The sequence below is a fragment of the Chionomys nivalis genome, chromosome 10, assembly GCF_950005125.1.
Source record: "Chionomys nivalis chromosome 10, mChiNiv1.1, whole genome shotgun sequence".
In the NCBI taxonomy this organism is placed as follows: Eukaryota; Metazoa; Chordata; class Mammalia; order Rodentia; family Cricetidae; genus Chionomys; species Chionomys nivalis.
Genome location: NC_080095.1, coordinates 64681532 through 64705987, shown reverse-complemented (window position 1 = coordinate 64705987; position 24456 = coordinate 64681532). Strand labels below are relative to the sequence as shown.

The 24456-nt window shown below is 37.8% G+C and overlaps 1 protein-coding gene across 5 annotated transcripts in view; it reads right to left on the bottom strand.

The window, feature by feature from the left end:
- Ralgapa1 (Ral GTPase activating protein catalytic subunit alpha 1) overlaps positions 1-24456 on the bottom strand; it is a 220028-nt gene that overhangs the window by 64106 nt on the left and 131466 nt on the right. For all 5 annotated transcript variants that reach the window (XM_057782719.1, XM_057782722.1, XM_057782720.1 and 2 more), the window contains 5 exons: positions 24242-24352; positions 15607-15675; positions 9041-9175; positions 8481-8664; positions 1689-2550 (listed from right to left, as the gene is read on the bottom strand). In XM_057782719.1, the coding sequence (XP_057638702.1) occupies positions 1689-2550; positions 8481-8664; positions 9041-9175; positions 15607-15675; positions 24242-24352 (1361 nt within the window). The remainder of the gene's footprint in view (positions 1-1688; positions 2551-8480; positions 8665-9040; positions 9176-15606; positions 15676-24241; positions 24353-24456) is intronic.

Here is a 24456-nt window from a genome sequence, read left to right as displayed (position 1 = left end):
AATTAAAAACAAAATATAGACTGTACACAGCATGCCTAAAGTCTTGTGTTCAATTCCTAATAAAAACAACAACAAAACTGACATGCAGCCAGGCATGTCAGCACATGCCCATGCTCTGAGCACTTGAAAGGTGGGGACAGAGAAACCAAGAGCTTAAAGTCACCCTCAGCTATGAAGCCAGATCAAAACTAGCCTGGATTACATGTGATCCTGTCTCAAGAAATCAGAACAAACAAAAGACTTAAATATTTATTAGCAATGCTTTACATAAAGTAATTCCTAAGTGTATTTGTACATTATTTCTTTCTAGTATTGATGTAAAAATTATTCTCAATTTAGATACTCTAGGCCAAAGTTCAAAAACAAAGTATCTCTAACCTAGTTTTGATTTAAGTCCAACATTCTTTTCATTTAACTCCTAACTTAATTACTGTAGATATCTGGTTTTGGTATTTTCCGTACCAGAGGTTAAACACAAAGCCTCGCAGGAGGTAACTGCACCCTATCACTGCACTACACTCTAGCCTATCCTATGGCTATTTTGTTTTGATTTTGGAGAGAGGGTTTCTTAAAGCCCAGGCTGGCCTTGCTTACATCTTCAGAATGCTGAAATTATAGGTGTGGACCAACATGCACTCTATTCAATTTTAAGTTTTTACTAAGATCTTTTAACATTTATAAGAAAACAAAATAGGAGAAAAAAAATATTCTTTTCTTGGTATGTTACTGAATTTTGAAATACTTCCTTAATTCAAATCTGAAACAAAAACACTGACTGTTCTGAAAACTGATAAGCTATATAAAGGTTTATAAATTTGATTTTTTTTCAATTATATGAGTATAATTTCTAAGCTATATAGTTTTAGTAGTTACTATGAAAATGTTAAGAATGAATTGGATCAAATTATCTTTTTATTTCCATAAATTTTAATATGACTCAACAGTTTAAAAACAAACAAACAAACCCAATTTGCCTATTGCCTAAAAAAACTGATTGGTGGATAGAAAATATCAGTTTTGTTTTCTTTATAAACAATTTTTTAAAAAGATTCATGCTATTTCAAATGTGCGAGTGTTTTGCTTGCATGTATATACACATACCACATGCATGCCTGGTGCAGAGGCTAGAAGAGGATGCTGGATCCTCCAGAAATAAAGTTACAGACAATTGTTAGCCACTATGTGGGTGCTAGGCATAGAATGTGGAGTCTTTGCAAGAACACTCCGAACCACTGAATCAACTCTTCAGCTCCCAGTGTTTTGAATTTTCTCAATTATGTGCATTGTGTATGCTTGTGTGAACAGGGCACTGGACTCACTGGAGCGGGAGTCACGGCTATGGGGTGCCTACAGGGGTGCTAGGAACTGAATTTGGATCCTCTGAAAGAGCAGGATACATTCTTAGCCGTTGAGCCACCTCTCTAGCATGGCAGATAGAATTCAATAAGAAAAAGAATACAGACAATTTTTTTCTCTTTTTGGTTTTTTCAAGACATACTCTCACTATGTAGCTTTGGCCATCCTGAAATTTACTCTGTAGACCAAGCTGGCCTTGAACTCACAGACATCCACCTGCTTCTGCCTCCCAAGTGCTGGGATTAAAGGCGCGTGCCGCTATTGCCTGAGACTAAAATTCTTGATCAGAAGAACTAATGTTTGGGGGGGGGGGGAACTTCTCCTCTCCTTACCGTTTGTCCCAGGAATTCATTCCCAATATACTAAGAAGCAATCTGCAGTAATAAAATGCTGACTGAGGCTTCTGAGGTGTTGGCTCATCTTGTTCTGAGGCTTTCATGTTTAAATCATTAAAGTGCTTCTCCACAAACTCCTTTTCTTCCGTGTATTGCTTAAGGATAGCATTAATGACATCGTTCTCCTGTTTTTCAGAAATGCACACAGGTTGTGGAGCAGGAACATTGAGGGAGACCCCAGTTCTCTGCAAGCATTCAGGACTTGTAGTGCCTAAATACTGCAGGAGCTCATCAAGAGCATCTTCCTCCTCCCTTATTGTAGACCAAGTTGGTACAGTTTCTCTAAATCTTCTAAGCTGGAGAGAAAGATCATCTTTTACTGTCATGTTTTCTAAGCATTCATTAGATGTAGGAGGCTCTTCTGGTTTCTCTTGGTGAGACATTGAAAGTATGAAAGATGTAGGTTCAGACAAACCACTCACAACGGGTGGCCCATACAGTATGGCAGAATCCCATGAGTACTTTCCAGAGAGGTCACGTACTATGATTCTAACATTTGAGTTGGCTGACACAAGGCCAGCAGCTAGCCCTCCTCCAGGCATACTCTCTTCTGCTCTTATCTGGATACAAGACACCAAGGTTGTGTTATTCAGCACAAAGAACTGAATGTTCGGACTTTCAAACAGCTCAGGAGAAAGTTCAGTACTCTCACTGTAATGATTGTCATGGTTTTCACAGACCTGACTGGTCAGCATGGCAGGACCACCACTCATTGGATAATGGCCCAAGTGATTCACCAGATGGGTAATAACAGTACGGGCTGCTATCGAGATCAATCCTTGTTGCATTTGAGTTTTCACTGAAAAAAAAAAAAAAGGAAAAAAATCACAAATGAATAGAAATATATTAGGAATCATAAAACATATTAGAAAAGAAATGAGGACTTTAACACATTGCTAACATCACAACCAAATATCTGAATAAATATTAATGCATACCATCTAGCTTTCTTATTATAGGAATAATGGCAAAGAGTAGAGGAAACTTTACTGACGAAGTAGTTTAATTTATTTTATAAGGAAGCCCTTTTGAAACTGTTGCTAATGGATGCACAATTTAAACAAAAGCTTTTAAATGTAGATCACCTTTGAAGATCAAAAGTATCAGAAATCAATTCCCTGAAATACACTAAGCATGCAAATTAAAAAGCCAATGAAATCTATCTAACTGATATGTTTATCTCATGAAGACATTCCAAATTTAGAGACATAGTCTGCAGAATCCTTAAATGTCATTTCATTCTGGGTTTTACTGATGATAAAAAGTACGTCAGAGAAAAGTGGTATTTAAATAGGGAAACAGTAAACCCTTATATGACAAGGAAACTTTAAAGGCCAAACTCCAAATATAAGCTGTGGGGGCTGGAGGAATGAGTCACTGGTTAAGAGTACTTGCTGCTCTCTCAGAGGACCCAGGTTTGGTTCCTAGCACCCAAATCAGGAGGCTGAACAACTGCCTGTAAGTCTGGCCCAAAGTGACACAATCTGCCTCTTGCTTCCATGGGCACTGTACTTAGGTGCATATACCCTATAAGAGACATTTATACACATAATTAAAAACTAAACCTAAAAAAATATGGGCAGAGGTATAGTTCAGTTGTAGAAAATTTGCCTAATAACAGTGAGACCCTAAGACTGATCTCCAGTGTTTTATAAAAAATATAAACAAATAAAAGCAAAATAAAAAATTAAAAGCTGATAATAGGTCTACTTGTTCAGATGTTACAGCATTTTAAGTAAGTTTTGTGGATCAATATGCTCTAGTCTAGAAGCATGTGAAAAGCACTTTTCCTTCCCTATTCACATAGGAAACCAGCTGAGCATATTCATGAGTATGAATATGAAAGAGCAAGATAAGAAAACTCAGACAATGCAGTAGTTTTAGAGGCCTGGAAAAGCAAGATGTCTGACTTACATTAGGACCTGAAGGAGGACAGAGGAAGAGAATATGGGTAGGGAGGGTGGTTTGAATGAGATGACCCCATAGGTCTTGGGCATCTGCATACTTTGTCTATATCCAGTTGGAGGCTATTTGGAGGAATACGACTTGTGGCCTTGCTAGAGGAAATATGCTACTGTAGATGAGCTTCCAAATGCCATTTCAAGTGAGCTCTTGGCTGCAGCTGCAGCACCCTGCCTACCTGCCTCCATGTTCCCTGTCATAACTGTGATGGTCTCCAATCCTGAAATCAAAAGTTCAGATAACCCCCTTCCTTCTAGTCATGGCATTTTATTACAGCAACAGAAACAGACCTAAGACAGAAGATGAAGACAAAAGCCACAGAAAGAGGTAGGGTACAAAGTCAACTACTAAAATGTTGGGCCATGATATATACAGACAAGTGCTTTGTCATTTTCTGGGGAAACATGGAGATGTACAAAAGGCTAAGTAAATAAGTTCCAAGATGTATATGGGTCTATGGCTAGGTGGAGTTCCCTAGAGGGTGGGCTGGGTAGGTAGCTCTTAGAAGGCAGGTGGTCACCCAGCTGTGAGTGCCAATGGAGTAATAAACTTGATACTGAGGGACCTGTCCCAAAACAAAGCTGCTGCTGCAGTTCTTAGGTGGGATGATGTAGAGGCCAGTATTGGAGTGGTGTTAGGAAGACTGGGAGGAGACTATTGTTGGTAAGGATGCATTAGATTTCACGCCAGAAGAGGATGCTATGTCATGAGGGGTGGGGAGGAGTTGGTGCTCTTGCCTCTACTAAGATTTAGACAGGAATCCCATTATCCTGTAAGAACAGCCCAGGCTTACATGTAAAGATGAATTAAAAACTCTTATGTACAAGGCTCAAAATAATAAATACAATATAAACTATACAATTTTGATAGCATTATAAGGGTACAACTTTTAAACATTTCTCTTTTGAACTTGCTTATAAATAAACCCCAAGAATGGTTCAGCTCATTCTGTAGAACATAAACCCTCAAGCCTGGGCATTAGTCTCCCCTATACATCCTCTGTCCAAAGAAGGAGACAGAGAATTTAGTTGAAAAGAGCTTGTGGAACAGGACAAGGAGGTGCACGGATGTAATCTTGCACTTGGGCAGGCTGAGACAGGAGAATCAGGGGGAACTCAAGGCTTGCCTGAATACATAGTAAGACCCAGCTCAAAAATCACAAAAATTAAAAAAAAAGACTTATTCACTTAAATACTCATCAAATGCTTTAAGTAGAATACAAAACCAGCAAGCCATAAAACTGCTATAATCTACTATAATTATTAACACTGAAAATACTTAAAGGATAAATTTCAAATTTAAATGTGAGCAAAATCATTTTTTCTCATAAGTTGCTTTGCTAAATTCAGGATATATGTATATATATGAAAAGATCAAAATTTTTTAACTTGTTAATTGGGTATTAGATTTATTATTGTTTTTGAGCAATGAACTAAAGAAAATCTCTCTCTCATACTTACCTGCTAATATAGAAAGAAGACAAAAATTCTCTAATTTAAAAATTAAAATAAAAATTTAAAATAATCAGTCTGGTGAGAAAATGCAAAATGGAGATACCAATGCTTCTAAGGCACTGTAAAACTAGCATTCATTAAAAAAAACCCAGCTAGTCAGGGTTATCTGTTCAGATCGTCACATTAAACAAGCCCTACATCATTTGCAGCAAACCCATAATTACAGATTATTATGGCATACAAAAGCAGCAAGCCATAAAAAGCTGCTGCAATTCACTGTGCTGTAAAAGACATGCAGAGGAAGTTAATTTTGGCAAATGCTTTAAATATTAGCTTTGTATAATATGTATAGGTGAAACTATAATTAGGGAAGAATGGATCTTTGGAGCCTCCTTTCACTCTGGCCCTGCAAATGATGACTTTTTTTTCTAATAAAATACTGCCATTTGACAAAAAGCCAAATTCACTACCTTCCCTTGTTCTGTGGTAAATTTAATAATTATAGCCACTCCTGCCAATACTTTTCAAATCACTTTTCAATCCAATACTGAGCTGATTATGGGCACTCTATGTTTAGAATTCATTGGCCAAAAAAGTACTTGAAGACAATGAAGCATGTCTTAGACAAGAACACAATGATCAGTCAACTCTGCCTTTAAAAAAAGCCTCAAAAAAAAAAAAAATCCCTACAAAGCACCCCTCTCCAAACCAAGCAAACCCGCTGCATGTAGTCCAGAGCCCAGAGACTTGAGTAAAGAGTATCACCTGTTGATACATCGGCAGGTCCTCGATTCTGAACTGACATGAAGCACAAAAGGGAGCAGCATGACACAGACAACAAAAGGATGGAGTGTTTGCTATCAGCATTAGGCTCACCTTTAAATATCTTTTCCTCTACTTATTGTATTATATAGTAAATTTTATATAAAATACATTAAAACTTTTTTGGGGGTGGAGTGAGATGGCTGAGCAGACAAAAACAATTGCTACCAGGCCTGATGACTTGGGTTCCATCCCGAGACCCCACACAAGAGAAAGCACAGAACTGATTCCCACAAGTTGTCCTCTGACGTCCAACACATGTGTGCATATGGACTCTACATATTTTTAAAAGTAATAAAAACCCTTTCTATAAGCAAATTTTGTTTATTATTGTCTAAAATATACTGTCTTAGAATGTTACCATTAAATATAAAGAACAATCATCTTTTTCTATAATATTGAGTAAAATAAACACTGTACTCTGTGATATCTAAAGAGAAAGATTTTCACTACTATCAATTATTGTCTAAGTTTTTTTTGTCCTATTACACTACCCAGAATGTTTTTCAGAGCTAAGTAAAAACAAATTTTTATGTTCCTATTATTTTATGTACTTGTGCTCTAGATAATTATTAGCAACTTATTCAATTATGTTCAACTCAAAGCCGGTTTGATCAATTTCCTTGACTTTCCAAAAAAATTTTGTTTATTAATTTAAAACCATTTTTTTTTTAAATTTTACATACCAATTCCGGCTCCCCCACCTCCCCACCCTATCCCCCATCAAAGGGTAAGGCCTCCCATGTGGAGTCAACAAAGTCTGTCCACAACACTTGAGGCAGGACCAAGGCCCTCCCCCTGTATCTAGGCTGAGCAAGGTATCCCTCCACAGGAAATGGGTTCCAAAGAGCCAGTTCATATACTAGGGAATGTTATTTAATCTTGGCTTCTAAACTTCCAAAGAATCTGGTTAAGTTTCTACAGCTTGTATGATCAACTGCTATTTCAATGGAGTTTTGCTTGTTTGTTTGTTTTTTTTTCATTTAATTTTTATTTTATTTTAACAGAGGAGAAAACAAAACAAAACAAAAACCCAGAGTAGTTTCTTGACGTGAAGTACATGTAGGTAAGCATTAGTGGACTTCATGTATATGCACCAGACTAGAAGCAGTTGTTAAACAGACAATCTAGAAGAGGAAACAAGTACTTCACTATATCTTTTTCCCTGTTGTTCAGAGTCAAACCAGCTTTTAAAGCATTTGTTGCAGGAAATATAAAGCACTCTGCCAATAAGAAGACGTATTTGTTAGTGTACTAGAATACCTAGTGATGCAGCAAATTATCCTCTTCAGATACTTTTTAAATGTAGCAAAACCCAACTTTAATATAGTAAGTGGAGTCCTGGAAGTTGAGACATAATTAAATAGATAAAAATGTTACTGCAGGGTTAGTGTAGAGATTACAATGATCTTGAAGGTTTTGCTGCGTGATCTGAACTTACACTGGTTCCAGCTTTACCCTGATGCACCTCACTCAGCGGTTAGCCATTCCAGTTAACAATCATGGTAGTCACTTATGATTCTAAGCACCATGATCTCTTTAAGAACAGAAATACTTCCCCATGCAGGCTTGATTGTAATTCTAGTTTATTTAAAACATTAGTAAAACTGCTGTGTTTTCAAAGGTTGTTACACTGTGAAAGAAAATGTCACCATACTTTTTTCTTATTTCTCTTTATTTATCAAAAATAAAGCTCCAATTTCCTTTTTAATTTCATAACTTCAATTCTATGTATGTCATCAATCTGTTATTAGGGTCAAGTCTTAACTCTTTTTAATCATTTGCAATTTTTTTTTCTTTTTATGTTGGAAAAACCAAACTCTTCCTTCATAGACTATTCTTTAACCATAATTCCTAGTCCAATTGTGTGATTTTTAAAGATTGATTTATTCATGTATTTTATGCATGAGTGCTCTGTCTTCATACATACCAGAAGAAAAAATATGATCCCATTACAGATGGTGTGAGCCATCATGTGACTGCTGGGAACTGAACTCAGGACCTCTGGAAGTACATCCATCTAATTATATTTTAGGAGCCCTTGAAAAAAGCCCTGGAAAGGTGACTGGCTAGATCTCCAGGCTCCACTCTAGTGAACTTTATTTTAAAAAGTTTTACAAATTGGGCTTCTTTATAAAACTTTCTTGAAGAAATTCTACTCCCTAAAACACCACTGTATGAGCTGAGAGTCACTACAAATCCTGTCAGACTTCAAAATTTTCTTATTCTTCAAAAATACTATAAAATCTACAATAAAATATTCCTTAGTGGAAGTCAGCCAGAATATAAAGGGAATATTATCATATGTAATTTTAGTTAGTAATTGTACATATGAAGTTATTTCTTAAACTGAAAGCTATCTTATGATAGGTAACTACATGGTTCGGCAAACAGCTATAACCAGAAACCTACTAATGAAAATCGGCCTCAAAGCGTATCTTGTCAGAATCCAAGTAATAACACTGTCTTGAGGAAAACTAGCTCACAGTACCTTCTGTTACAGGTTGGAGTTTAGAAGACCGTTCTGAATCAGGAGAGTGTAGAGGTTCAGGTTCTTTTAGACTTTCCAAATGCATAAAAGGATCATAATCTACAGACGCCAAATCAGAAAGGCTTATTGGAAAATACTTTGGATTGCTAAAACATTGTGCTCCATATACACATCCATGTAATACCTAAGGGAAGAGAAAATATGAAAACAAAGTAACCAGCAACATAAAACCTTGGCAAAAACTTGAATATTTTAAATCTTATCTCTTCAATGAAGATAATATTTAGCAACTCTTAAAAAGATGCATGAAACCTAATCAGTGATTCTCATATTCAACACAATCTAACCCCTCTCAAACTTCTGTGATGGAACAAGGCTGTCTTGTAAGAAGTACTCATAAATTACTTTAAGTTTCTATAAGCAAAGTCTATGTATTTTAGAAAATATCTAGTTTTAAATAATAAAATGTTATTCTTAGAAATATTATTCGATACTGAATAGTGTTTCTGAAGTTTAAAAACATTTGGTTATCAAAAATAATAAAGCAAGCAAAAATTTACCTTATAAATGCAGTTGAGGACAGATTTTTCTGTCTTATCATTTTCTGCTCCTGTAGCAAGGAGTGGCTGGAGTAGTGTCTTTAAAGGTAAGGCCATGATCCAGTCCAGAAGGCAAAGAAGTAATGATACAACCAACTGTACCAACAATAAAATGATTATCAATGTAAACTTGTTAGAGAAGGGTTTCTCTACCACCACCCCCGCCCTGTGAGAAAGGGTCTCATGTAGCTAAAGATATAGGAGACGATGGTTTAATATTGATAATCAACTTGACAGATCTAGAATCACCTAGGAGACAAACTAGGTATGTCTATGAGTTTCTAAAGTGGATTGAGAGATTCTGCCTCAAAATAATAATAAGGTGGAGAACAATTAAGGAAGACACCAAACATCGACCTCTGGCTTCAATATACATATGCACACATGTGCACAACCATACACATACATACACACATACACACAGGAAAGTTGGGGAGATTAAGATGGATGGGTACAACCTTAAATGTGGGTAGCACTTTGATATGCACCATGGTGCAAGACAGAATAAAAAAATGAAAGAAAGCAGGGTGTTAGTATTCTCCGCCTTCTGCTCCCTGACTACACACAGTTGTCTCACAGTCTTTCTTTAAGTTTGATTTGTCAAGTATTTTATTGCGGACAGAAGAAAAACACCTGACACAATAGCCATAGATGACCTTGAACTCCTATCTTCCTGTTTTCACTTCCCAAGTGCTGAGACTACAAACCTGTGCCAACATACCAGGTTTGTGCAGTGCTGGGGACTGAAGTCAGGGCTTTGTCAATGCTAAGCAAGCATGTTACCAAATGAGCCTTATCTCCAGATTGCCAATAAGACATTATTAGTAAGCAATAAATCACTTTACTTTTCTTGGGTTTCTAGAATTTATTACGGGAACCATAATTCATCCTAAATTCAACTATGAACACTGATACTGATAAACAATTAGTTAATTTTAACAGTAATATACATTGAGGCTGAGAGTACAGCCAGGGGACAGAACATCCTGAGCTTGCCAAAAGAGAATAAGGAAAACATACCTGCATTCAAGTAACTAAACAAAGTTCATATATTAAAATCATGCATTTTTCCATTTTTTCTACTGATTTATTTTTCTATGTGTATGTGGGAGCATATATGCCAATAAACTCGTGGAAGTCAGAGGACAACTTGTGGGAGTTAGTTTTCTCCTTCTATCATGCAGATTCCAGAAATTAAGCTTAGGTCATAACCTTGGTAAGAAGCACCCTTACACACTGAACCATCTCATATCCCCAACTTTCCTATGTGTATGCATGTGTGTATATGTATATGGAGGCCAGAGGTCCATGTTTGTTGTCTTTCTCAATTGCTCTCCATCTTATTATTTGAGACAGAATCAATCTCTCCCTGCACTGAGTGCTCACGGATGCAGCTAGACTAGCTGGATAACAAGCCCCAGGTTGCCCTCTGCTTCTGCTTCCCAAGCACTGGGACTGCTGGCGTGTACCCTCATGCCTGGCTCTTTATGTGGTGATGGGGATCTGAAGTGGGGTCTTTATGCTTGCACATCAAGCACTCTACAGTCTAAGCCATCTCCCTAGTTCCCTCCATTTTCCTTTCCTTTTGTAATACCTTCATTGAGTATCCTGCCAGAAAGCATTTCCTCCTTTTATTAAATAAAACCTTTCAGTTTAAAAATAATAGATACCATAAACACAATACTTTTAGTCTAACACCGGATTAGTTTTTGTGTTAGATTAAAAATCATAATTAATGCTAAATAAATAATATTGTTATAAAAGTGGAAATCAGGCAGCAACTAGGATCTGTTCATCATTAAAGATAAACTCTCAAAGTCAAGGTTTAATCCCGTTTTAACCAATGGAACCTCACAAAACCAAAACATTCCATACAATCATAAGATAGAAATTATCTGTGGTGATTTGAGTAAGACTAGCTCCCAAGGGCTCATATGGAGACTCTGTTCCCAGATAGTGGAACTGTATGGGAAAGATTAAGGGTGCAACCTTGTTGGAGGAGCTGTGTCATCACATGCCATTAATCAGAAAAACAAATGTTCTAATAAACCAACAATTGTTGAAAAACCAGCCCATAAAAAAAAAAAAAAACCTTTAAGACATAACAGTATATTTACAAAGAGAACACAGGTTTGGGCTTTTCATTTGTTATAGAGGACATTACTGAGCTAGCTAGCGAAATCTAAGTAAGATTTATAGATTACATTACAATTAACAAATCAATGTTATCACCTAAATGTTGGTAGCTGTACTGCGTTTATAAAGAAGAACTGCCTGCTTTTAGGAAGAACATAATGAAGTTTGTATCATACACTGTAGTATATAGAATGCATATACAACACTGCAGAGGGATAAAGCCAGTGTGGACTAAGGGGACGAAATATTTAACAAAGATTCCTCCTACTATTCTGGAAACTTCCCTATAATATGAACTTACGGCTTCTGTGGGCATACTTAACATGAAGGAGGCTGTGAGTTCCATCCTCAGCATCATAACAAATCAACCCAAATTAACCCCTGAAATTAATGTTCTAATGTAGAACTGAAATCAAAGTTCTGAATTGATGTCAATAGAGAGAGTAAAGGTTTTAGACTCTATCTACCAATGATAGGCTCCTTTCTTCAGTTTCATATGTAGTAACAATTATATGACTTAATCTAAATTTTATTTCTGTCAACTTGGGATAAAAAATGTTTTGTTGTTATTTGTTTTGAAGTAGCAATAATCCCTATGAAGTGCATAGTGACACGATTTTTTTCTTTTTCTTTTTCTTTTTTTTTTTTTGAATCACCATATAAATGATCTTTACTCCTTTTTCTTTTGTTTTTCTAGCAGTGCTGAGGATCAAACACAGGGCTTCATGCAAGCTAGGCAAGTGCGCTCTAAGTGAAGTGTATTTCTAGCGCTTTTTTAACCTCTGTCTACTAACATGTTTAAAATTACAATGTTATATTCACCAATAACAATAAATCTAAAATTCCTTGCTTAGACAGAGCTTACTCATGCTCTTATAAGCCTGTAATTAAGAAAGGTGTATAAACCGCATTGTAAGTGATTTGACTTAAGAAATGCCTCTCCAGGTTGTGGAGAAAGGGGTACCCTCATCCATTGCTGGTGGGACTGCAAGCTTGTGCAACCACTTTGGAAATCAGTGTGGCGGTTTCTCAGAAAAATTGGGATCAACCTACCCCTGGACCCAGCAATACCACTCTTGGGAATATACCCAAGAGATGCCCTATCTTATGAAAAAAGCATTTGTTCAACTATGTTCATAGCAGCATTATTTGTAATAGCCAGAACCTGGAAGCAACCTAGATGTCCTTCAATGGAAGAATGGATGAAGAAAGTGTGGAATATATACACATTAGAGTACTACTCTGCGGTAAAAAACAATGACTTCTCGAATTTTGCATGCAAATGGATGGAAATAGAAAATACTATCCTGAGTGAGGTAACCCAGACCCAAAAAGAAGATCATGGGATGTACTCACTCAAAACTGGTTTCTAGCCATGGATAGGGGCCACTGAGTCTATAATTTGTGATCCTAAAGAAGCTAAACAAGAGGGTAAACCCAAGGAAAAACATATAGTTATCCTCCTGGCTATGGGAAACAGACAAGATTGCCGGGCAAAAAATTGCAATCTTGGGGGTGGGGTGGGATGGGGGTGAGGGGAGATGGGGAGAGAAAAGTGTGAAGGAGAGGATGAGGGGAACTGAGGGAAATGGGATGATTGTGGATAAAGGAAGGTTGGATAGGGGAGAAGGGAAACTCATACCTTAGGTAAGGGAGCCACCTAAGGGTTGGCAAGAGACTTGAACTTGGAGTGGCTACCAGGTGCCCAGGGCAATGTTCCCAGTTAGTTCATTGGGCACCTGAGGATAGGGAACCTGAAATGAACCTATCCTATAATCATACTGATGAATATCTTGCATATCACCATAGAACCTTCATCTAGCGATGGATGGAGATAGAGACAGAGACCCACACTGGAGCACCGGACTGAGCTCCCAAGGTCCTAATGAGGAGCAGAAGGAGGGAGAACATGAACAAGGAAGTCAGGACCACGAGGGGTGCACCCACCCACTGAGACAGTGGGGCCGATCTAGTAGGAACTTACCAAGGCCAGCCGGACTGTGACTGAAAAAGCATGGGATAAAACCGGTCTCTCTGAACATGGCGGACAATGAGAGCTGACGAGAGGCCAAGGACAATGGCACGGGGTTTTGATCCTACTTCATGTTCTGGCTTTGTGGGAGCCTAGACAGTTTGGATGCTCACCTTCCTAGACCTGGATGGAGGGGCGAGGACCTTGGACTTTCCACAGGACAGGGAACCCTGATTGCTCTTGGGACTAGAGAGGGAGGAGAAGAGGAGTGGGGGGAGGGGGAGAGGGGCGGGAGGAGGGGGAGGGAAATGGGAGGTGGGGAGGAAGCGGAAAATTTTTTTTTAATTAAAAAAAATGCCTCTCCATGCTTAACAATATTAATAATTCTTAGATAAAATAGGAGGTTTGTCTAAGTGTAATACATAAGCTTCAAATAAATTCTTGATGGAAGATGCTGAAGTAAAAGGATGAATGGAAAGGTATAAAGATGCAAAACATAGAGAAAAACCAGTGAAAATCTTTTTAAAGTCAAAAGTCTAAAACAATCATATGGTCTCAAACATTCCTTATCACACAAGTATGTATGTGTGTGTGTGTGTGTGTATGATGGAGGAGGGTCATACGGACCAGGCAGTTTCTTTATTAACCAATGAAAGTAACACATAGACAGATGACCGTCCTCCATCATATATAAGTAATATATATCTCCTTTATATATACTTCTTAACCTTTATATTTATAGTTCTTAGTAAATTATTCTTTTTTTTTTTTTTTTTTTTTTGGTTTTTCGAGACAGGGTTTCTCTGTAGCTTTGGAGCCTGTCCTGGAACTAGCTCTTGTAGGCCAGGCTGGCCTCAAACTCACAGAGATCTGCCTGCCTCTGCCTCCCAAGTGCTGGGATTAAAGGCGTGCACCACCACTGCCCAGCTAAATTATTCTTCATCTTTAAAAGGGAAAATAGAACACAGCAGAAAAAGTGGAGGAAGGGGAATAGAACAGGAAGGGTTAAATGGGGTAGGGAATGAAAGGGAAGGACAGAGGAGAGGATACAGGAAGGGATAAAGAATATTAAAGACCTTTTGGAAAAGGTCTAAAGGTAAATGTCACATGATAGAATCTTTCTGGGGGCAGAGAAAATTCCTTCTCTTAAGAGGTGTACTTCTAGGCCTGGAATTTTGGCGTACACCTTTCATCTCAGGATTCAGGAGGCAGAGTCAAGTAGATTTCTTTCTGAGTTTAAGGCTAGCCTGGTCTACAGAGAGAGTTCTAGGACAGCCAGGGCTACACAAAGAAACTCTGTCTCAAAAACAAAAACAACAACAAAGGAAGTATACTTTTAATATATTCTTGTACTCTGTTTATTGTAAATGTCTTTACCGTCCACTGATAACAGCTGCAAAAAAACAAGTGACTGTTTTCAGTGGTAAATTTCTCTGAATCTCTAACAACATCACAACCTGGCAAGCTATATTAAAATCATTATAAGTAAACAAAATGTTTGCTATGTTTCCTTACTACTCTGAGATTTCCAGATAGCCAAATGTTCATGAAATTAAAACTAAACTGAAATTTGTTTATTTCTTTTATTTAATGTGTATGAATATTTTGTGTACATGTATGTCTGTTCACCACTTCTACACCTGGTGCCATTAGGTCAAAAGGAGTTGGATGCTCTGAGACTGAATTTACAGACTCCAATGAGCATCCATGTGGTACTGGGAATCAAACCTGGCTCCTCTATAATAACAACAAGTGTTCTTTTTTGTTATTGTTGCTACTTTCTTTTTTCCTTTTTTTTTAAAAATTGATTTTATTGAGCTATACATTTTTCTCTGCTCCCCTCCCTATCTCTCCCTTCCCCTTCAACCCTCTCCCATGGTCCCCACGCTCCCAATTTACTCAGGAGATCTTGTCTTTTTCTACTTCCCATGTAGATTAGATCTATGTAAGTCTCTCTTAGGTTCCTCATTGTTGTCTAGGTTCTCTGGGATTGTGATTTGTAGGCTGGTTTTCTTTGCTTTATGTTTTAAAAATGTATGAGTGGGCACATATGATAATTCTTTCTGGGTTTGGCTTACCTCACTCAAAACAATGGTTTCTAGCTCCATGCATTTGCTTGCAAATTTCAAGCTGTTGTTACTTTTTTTCTGCTGTGTAGTACTCCAATGTGTAAATGTACCACATTTTCCTTATCCATTCTTCAGTTGAGAGGCATTTAGAACAAGAGTTCTTAACTGCTGAGCCATCTCTCCAGTACATAAAATGAATTTTTTTATATTTATGTAATAGAAAGTTATAGTTCCCCATAGTTGATTTAATACAGATGATTTATTATACAAATATTTGTACCTTTAAAATCTTAAACATTCAATACATATAATATAAATACATATTAAATTTCAAAAAAAAATAAAATTACCCTCTTGTCCATTTCATATGATGAAGCTTCTGTACTTGGCAAAAGGTGGGTGACAGTAGCTATTAGGATCTGTAGGCAAAAGATGAATAAATGAGTTTAAAACACATGACATTCATTGAATTCCCTAAAACTTAAGTACTACATGCTTAAGTGATAGAAAAATCTATTGCTGTAAATTTAACATCAATATAACATCTAAACACAGTTTCTAACCCATATACTGTTATATTAATTTGTACAATGTAAGTTTTTAGTACATTTAACTGTTAATCATTTATAATCCTCATATACAGAATGAAAATTACAATACATAATTTCTGTCAATGGTAAATCATTTCATACAAATTCAATTCACAAGGTCAATCAATGAGTATAAAAACAGATATTCAGGTCCATTAGAGGAAATCCAAAGACAGAGGTAAAGGATTTATAAAGATCTTTATAATCCTACCACCTCAAGAACTACATTCCTATGCCTTTCCAGATCTCCCTATCTATGCTGACTGAGCAGCCCACAAGTGACATGCTTCAAAATCCAAAAATTTTACTGTACACTCCAAAAGATTTTGTGGTTGGGGAGATCACGCAGTTGTAGAGTACTTGCCTAGCATGCAAGACACACGGGCTCACAGCTACAAAAACACATAAAAATGGTGGAACAGGCCAGGAATCCCAGCACTGGACAAGCAGGAGGATCAGGAGTTCTAGCTCATCCTTACTAGCCAGTAACTTTGAGTCCAGCCTGGGCTATATGAGACTCTGTCTCCAAATGGAGTTTTGAGTTTTAAAGAATTTCAAATTTTTGAATTACAGATGTTTGACTGCTGGAGTCTATAAAAGTATTCCAAGACAGGAAAATATGAAAGTATTCCAAGGTAAGAAAATAAAACAAAACAAAAAATACTTGAAATCTGAAAATACTTCTGATAAACAAACATTTCACATAAGGAATATTCAAGATAGATATATACACAACATGTGAATATAGTCTTTGAGATAAGTGTTTTAAATGAACACATATTAAAAGCATCAAACGTTACCTAAACACATATGAAATAGAAATATGAAATTATAAGAAGGAAGTCATTAAGGTTGAAAGACCCCCCGAAGGATGTCTTTCTTCTGGAGAGACCCCCTACCCAAGGATCAGTCGAGACCACTCGTGCAGATGCAAACAGAAAGAGGATTTTTTATTCTGTCATGACAGGGTCCTTCAGGTTCGGGATATGAAGGACATCCACAGCTGTTACAGCCCATCTTTTAAAGCAAAAAGCCACAGAGACGGCGGCGGGGGGGTGGGGGGACCTGTAGGTTGTTTTTTAACTTATTGGATTGGCTTATTCAAAAAGGCTATTACCAATAATTAGCTGGAGAGTGATTGCCAGATCAGATGAGGTAAAGGGAAACTTCTGAAGGTCACTTTGCCCCTTCCCAGGGACTAAGTCAAAACATCAGTAACTGAGTCAACACCTAAGGGTTATCATGCCCCTATTCAGGGAGATGGAAAGTTTCCAACATCTCAGTACGTGCATGCATAGCTGTTATGTCCTTGGTTCCCAGGGGAGGTGGGGAAGTACTGAGAGTCATCAGAAATGGCTTTAGATTTTTCTTAGTTTTACATTTTCTTAGGGTCGAGGGGGCTTACAAATGCATTTAGAGTCTTTCAAGGTAAATTTCATCTATTTGGAAAATACTTAAATTTCAATGACTTTTTTTTTGAGATGCAGTACCTACATTGCCCAGGCTAGCTTTAAACTCCTGGGTTCAAGTGCCCTTCTGATCTGATTCTCCTGAGTAGATATCAGTATAAGAATGTGGCACTATTCCCATTTCTTTTTTAAGAAAAGGGATATTTATTTTATCTACATGTGTATTTTGCATGTGTGTTTGTATGTGTATCACATTCATGCATAGTAGCCCAGGAAGTCAGAAGGTGCTGAACACCCCTGGAACTCAGGAGCTGGAGCTGCAGATGGTTGTAAGTCACAATGTGGCTCTTGGTTCTTCTAGAAGAGCATTAAACAGTGTTAGCCACTGAGCCATCTCTCCAGCCCCACCCACCTTTAATAATTTTTATTTTGACTTATATGTACATGTGTATGTCTGAAGGTTTGTATGCTGTTTGTGTGTGGGTGCCTGAGGAAGCCAAGTAGTGATACTGATCCCATGGAGCCGACACTAAAGAAGTTGGGAGTACCTAATATGAGTGTTGGGACTGAGTTCAAGTTCTCTGGAAGAGCAGTCAGTGCTATAATTGCTAAGCCATCTCACAAGCCCAATCCCTAGCCTTTTTTTCCCCTTAAGTTTCTGTGTATGTTTGCCTATTTGTGAGTATATGTATGTGAGTGCAGGCTGTGTGGAGGTCAGAGCCATCGGATCCTCCTTTAGCTGGAGATTTAGGCAGCCATAAGCCTTTGATGTATGTGCTGGGAACTAAACTCTGGTCCCATGCAAGAGCAGTAGATGCTCTAACTGCTGAGGCAGCTCTTTAGCCCCTATTCTTAGCTTTTATTTAACATTTCTTTTATAGTAATGGTGATTGAATCTAAGCCTTGGCATGTTAGGCAAGTACTCTACCACCATGCTACCTCGTCTTTTAAATTTCACTAGTTATATTAGTTAATTTTTAATTAATTAAAATAGGGTCTCACTAAGTAGTTCAGGGTGTCCTAGAATATAAAATTCTCCACCTCAGCATCCCGAGTAGCTGGTATTACAGACACCAGTCACCACAAACCAGCTGTGGTGGTTTGAAAAGGTACAGCTCACATACACTCGTATGTTTAAATGTTTGGCCACAGTATGTGGCCTTGTTTGAGTAGGCAGGGCTTTGTTGGAGTAGGTGTGACCTTGCTGGAGGAAGTAAGTCCACTGTGGAGGTGGACTGTTAGGTCTCATATATGAGATAGTAGACACGGAGATGCAGAAATTAGACATTACCCAGCTGGCTTTCAGTCTTGCTTTGGCTCAGTATTCCCTTACTATCCTTCCATTCCTTCTGGAATGTTAATATCTACCCTGTGCCATTATATGCTGGAAATATGTAATCTGCTTTTTGATTTTGATTTTACAGGAGATTACAGTTAAGAGATTTCATGAATCTCAGAAAAAACCTGAAACTTTTAAACAGGATTGGGACTGTTAGAGACTATGGGGCCTTTTAAAGTTGAACTTAATACATTCTGCATTATGCTCTGGTTATAAGCCTATGGGGTACAGGGGTTTGACTAGGTATGGCCCCCACAGACTCACACATTTAAATACTTGACCATAGGGAGTGGCTTTGTCGGAGGAGGTGTGTCCCTGCGGGCGCAGGCACTGAAGTCTCCTATGTGCAAGCCACGTCCAGTGTGGCACACAGTCTCCTGTTTGTGGAATGATGAAAACAGACTAAACCTCTGAAACTGTAAATCAGCCCCAATCATGTATTTTCCTTTATAAGCATTGCTGTAGTCATGGTGTCTTTTCACAGCAATAGAAAGCCTTACTAATAGAGCAATCTCATATACATGTTGCAAATGCAGTAAAGGTGCTGATACTAAGTATGTGTAAGCCTGTGAGGGAGCACATGTATGTATGTGAAGGCCAAAGGTCAGCACTGGGTTGTCCTCCAGTCACTTTCCACTCTGAGTTTCGAGAAGGGGATCTCTCTTTCAACCTGAAGCTCATTCATTTGGCAAGACTCGCTGGCCAGTAAACCCTAGAAATCCTCCTGAGTCTACTCCCCCAGTTGTGGGACTACAGGTGTGATCTTCAGCACCCAAATTCTATGTGAATGCTAGAGATGGAACATAGGTCATTAAGCAAGGACTTACCAACTACACCATTTCCTCAACCCCTGGAAATAATTTTTATTGCATTTTTACTGTAATTGTACTTATACACTATTATATATTTTTAACCAACTGTTTCCATGTATTAAGGAGAAAACTTCTAAATATACCTACCATACAAATTCAAATAGCTCAATAGTAAGGAAATAGACTGAAATTTCATGGGAAATTTTTTTGAATAGATGATTCATTAAAAGAACATATACAAACCAGGCAGGCAGTGGTGGCCACACCTTTAATCCCAGCACTTTGGAGGCAGAGGCAGGTGGATATGTTGTGGGTTCAAGGCTAGCTTGGTCTACAAATCGAGTTCTAGAACAGATAGGACTGTTACATAGAGAAACCCTATCTCGAAAAATCAAAAACAATATATGTATATATGGAAATAAGCTAAACATTAAGACTCAACAGAGAAGTGCAAATAAAAAAAAGTGAGGTCTAGAGTTCAGCTTTTGACAAAGAGCATACTTAAGACATCTGAGGCTCAATATCCAGTACCAAAAGATAAGCAAAAACTCACAATGAGATAACCATTCACTATAGTATTAAAAAAGACAAAAGAAAAATGTTTGTGAGAAGTGTTGTGACATGCAAATCAGTACATTAAAAATGGCACAGCGGTTACTCAAAAATTTAAAAAAGAACTTCCATATATAATGTAATCATTTCACTACAGGATAAATTCCCAAATGCAATGAATTCAGAACCCACAGGTATCTTCGACACTGCAACTAGCCTCTCCACACAGTCAGATCTCTACATCCATCTGCAGGATCTAGCCTGATCCCATCACAAAAATCATAATAATACAAATGATCAAACCAGCATCTTCTCTCCAAAACCTACCAGTTTGGTGGGAATGCTTGCCAGTGAGAATGACCTAGACGAAACCCAACACAGGATTTAAAGTTCACCAAAGAATTTGAGGTTTACAGAAGACACAAAGAAACAGCTCAATGAAAGAAAGGAGAAAGAGTAAGGAGAACAACATCCAAGTGATGGCCAAGAAAACACAAACACATAGTTGAGGGAAATGATGATGCAGGACTTGACAAGAGAATTCAGTAAGGAGATAGAAACACTGAAGAGAATTCAAGCTAAAAATGAAGAAGGAATTGAAACCTAATAACTCAACTAAAAAACTCAAAGGAAAGTCTTCTAAGTAGAATGAATCAAGCAGAAGACAGAATTACAGGACTTGAAGATAGAGTAGGATCTAGAACAAATAAGCAAGAAGTATGAAAAGTCAAAGGAACATACAGGAAATGAGGGAAACCATAGAAAAAACCCTTCAAATTATAGGCATAGATGAGAAAGAATCATTCCAGGACAGTGACAGATAAGAACTTAAACAAGATCATAGAAGAAAACTTTCCCAAACTAAGACACACCTTTACAGAAAAGCATATGAAGAACACAGAACATTAAATAGACAAGATCAAAAAATAAAATCCTGAAAGCATATAATAGTTAAAACACTACATAGTGCAAGTGAAAAGGCAAATATCACAAATAAAGAAAAAAAAAACCCACAAGAATAACAGCTGATTTCTCAATAGAAACTTGGAAAGAAGAGCCTGGAGAAATGTATTCTAAGTCTGAAAAGACTATGACAGCTAGCCTTAGACTAATATGCCTGCCCAGCAAAATTACTTTCCATAATTGAAGAAGAAAGAAAAACTTTCCAAGATATAATCAGACTAAAAAATTTATATTCAACCAAAGAAACCTAAATAACATACAAGAAGCATGACTTCAGACAGAAGAGAGAAAGGAGCATAGCAGAGAGACAGTGGAAAGAAATATGAAGCCATAATTATTAAAACACAAAGTTCCACTGAGAACACAAACAACACCAAAAATTAACAATGTAATGACCACAACTGACACACACACATGTCAACAATAACTTTAAATATCAATGGCCCTGATTCTACACCCAAAAGATACAAACTGATTGAATAGATCTGGAAGCAAAAAGACACCTATCTGTTGTCTGCAAGAAACACAGTTTGGCTTTAAAGATAGGAACCACCATAAAGTAAAAGGAGGGACAAAAGCACTCAAATTCAATAAGACTGGGAAGCAAAGAAATACCTAACAAAATAGGCTTCAAACTGAAAATAATAAGAGATAAAGAGAAACACTTCATTCTACACAAGGAACAGCTAACCAAGAAGACAATCCCTGGTATTCATATACCCAAAGAGTCTGGAATATTTTGGTGGAGGCTCCACCTCAATACCCCTCCCTGATCTCATTCTCCCCAAACCCTGTCCCATTCCAGAAAGCCCACCATTGAAAGCTCCTCCCTGGAGATGCTCAAGACTACACTTACCAACTATTTAAGATCCAACCCATAGATCTGCCACGGGTGCCCTGTGCTCTGTCCCCTGCCTTCCCAAGGGTTACCTGGGAGTGTTCTGCTTTGCATTGCCCTGTTTATTAAATCTGGATTTATTAATTCAATTTGATTTGGCTTATTACATCAGCAGAGGAGGAGCTCAGCAACAAGGAATCTAGTATCTAACAAGGACATTCAATTCTCAGCACCTACAAGGTGGCTCACAACCTCTGCAACTTCAAGTCCAAGGATCTGATACCCTCTTTTGGCCTCTGTAGCTACCAAGAACACAAGTGGTGCAAAACATAAATGTGTGTGTGTTGTGTGTGTATTTACACACAAACATAAACACACACATATATTGTGCAAAACACCTATACATATAAAATAAAAATTACATATTGGGCTGTGGGCAATGATGCATCCCTTTAAGTTCAGCACTTGAAGGAGGAGGCAGGTGGATTTCTATGAGCTTGAGACTAGCCTGATCTACAGATTGAGTTCCAAACCAATCAGAGCTACATAGTGAGACCTGAATCAAAAAATAAAAATTAGTTATTTCTGAAGAGGCAAATGATATAACAACTGCTATCAAGTAGAAGCTTAATAAATACTTGTTTTCAGCTTTCTTGAAGATGTTGTAAGAATACCAAGAAAGGCATACAGAGGGAGGGGATTTTGAGAGAAGTAAAGCATTTCAGAGAAGATGAGAGTTAGAGGTACATTTGGGAGAGAGTAAGCAGACTTAGTTGCCCAAATATAGGTCCCATATCTCATGGGAAACTGTATATAGTTCTGGAAAGATGAGATGGGTCTTCAGTTGGAGGTCTGAATTTACAGCCAAAGAAAGGAACTTTATTTTATGGCCAAAGATAAATGTGGAAAAAACCTTTTTTCATTTTTGTTGTTGGTGACATGACAAAAAGTCATGTGAATGTTCATGATGCCCTAAAGGGGAAGATGGTGTAGGAGGTCCTTCAGTCTATGTGTTGCTTTTTATCGGTTAATATATAAAGAACTGCTTTGGGCCTTTGTCAGGGAAGAACAGAACTAGGCGGGAAAAGCTAGGCTGTATACTGGGAGAAAGAAGGGCAGAGTCAGAGAGAAGTCATGTAGCTGCCAGAGACAGACACTGGGAACTTTACCTGGTAAGCCACAGCCACATGGCGATATACAGATTTTTTTTTTTTTTAATTGAGACAGGGTTTCTCTGTGGCTTTGGAGCCTGTCCTGGAACTAGCTCTTGTAGACCAGGCTGGTCTTGAGCTCACAGAGATCCACCTGCCTCTGCCTCCCAAGTGTTGGGATTAAAGGTGTGCACCACCACTGCCGTACAGATTAATAGAAATGGGTTAAATTAATATAAGAGTTAGCCAATAAGAAGCTAGAGCTAATGGGCCAAGCAGTGATTTAATTAATATAGTTTCTGTGTGATTATTTTGGGGCTGAGCAGTAGGGAACCAACAAGCAGCTTCCTCCTACAGGAAGAAGGAAGTGCCCTAAAGATACTTGCCAGGAGCAAGACACTGCAGTAGCAAAAATGATTGGCTAAAAAAGGAAGGAACAATGCCCTGATTCTGGTAAACTGAAAGGAGAGCATGTTTAACTCACCTAAGAAAATGAGGCAGAACATAGATTTATAAACACAATGGCATTAAGAAGTTTGTATAAAAAATATAACTTTCACAACTAATAACTATTTTCATGACTTAAAAAAATTTCATTCCAAACCAGGAAACAATACTGTTTTTTTGGTTTTGTTTTGCTTTATTTATTTTTTGAGATAGGGTTTCTTGTGTAATAGTCCTGGTTGTCCTGGAACTCCCTCTGTAGACCAAGCTGATCTTGAACTCGGAGATCCATGTGCCTTGGCCTCCCAAGTGCTATGATTAAAGGTGTGTGGCTCCATCACCTGGTGGAAACCATACTTCTAACAAAAATTACAAAGGAGGGGGCTGGAGAAATGGCTCAGTGGTTAAGAGCATTTACTGCTCTTGAAGAAAACCTTAGTTCACAGGATGGTTTATAACCATTTGTGGTTCCAGTTCCAGAGTATCTGATGCTCTCTTCTAACCTCTGCAGGTATTACATGCATGTGGCGCACACACATACATGCACATAGAATAAAGATATCTTAAAAAATTAATTCCCATGGGAGGCTTGCCCTTTTCTTAACAGAAACAGAGGAGGTGTGGATTGGGCGGGGGAGGAGAGTGAAGGGAGAGGAGAAGGACTAGGAGGAGAAGAGGAAGGAAAACTGCAGTTAGGATGTAAATTAATCACATAAATAAATAAATAATTTAAAAATATAAAGGAATTATCAGGAACTTTGATACGAAAATGTAAGAACACCAAATATTTACCTATGAAAAAAACAGCACCCATTAAAATAATTTCATATCTAAGGTATCCATATCTAATATACAGTTATAATAAAAATAAAGAAAAAGTTGTTCACCTGAATAATTTTCAAGGGCGAGTCAGGCTGGTAGGTCTGCAGTCTAGGTGCATAGTGAACCAGCATGTGAAGCATGTGACACGCCACATGCGCAACTGTTTTATTCGTGAACTGCAACAACAAAAGCCATTGTTACAAAACCCTTCTTTATGCCTACTCGTCAATATTAGCTTCTGGCGATTTAAACCTCATGTTTCCTTTTAGTATAAATATCA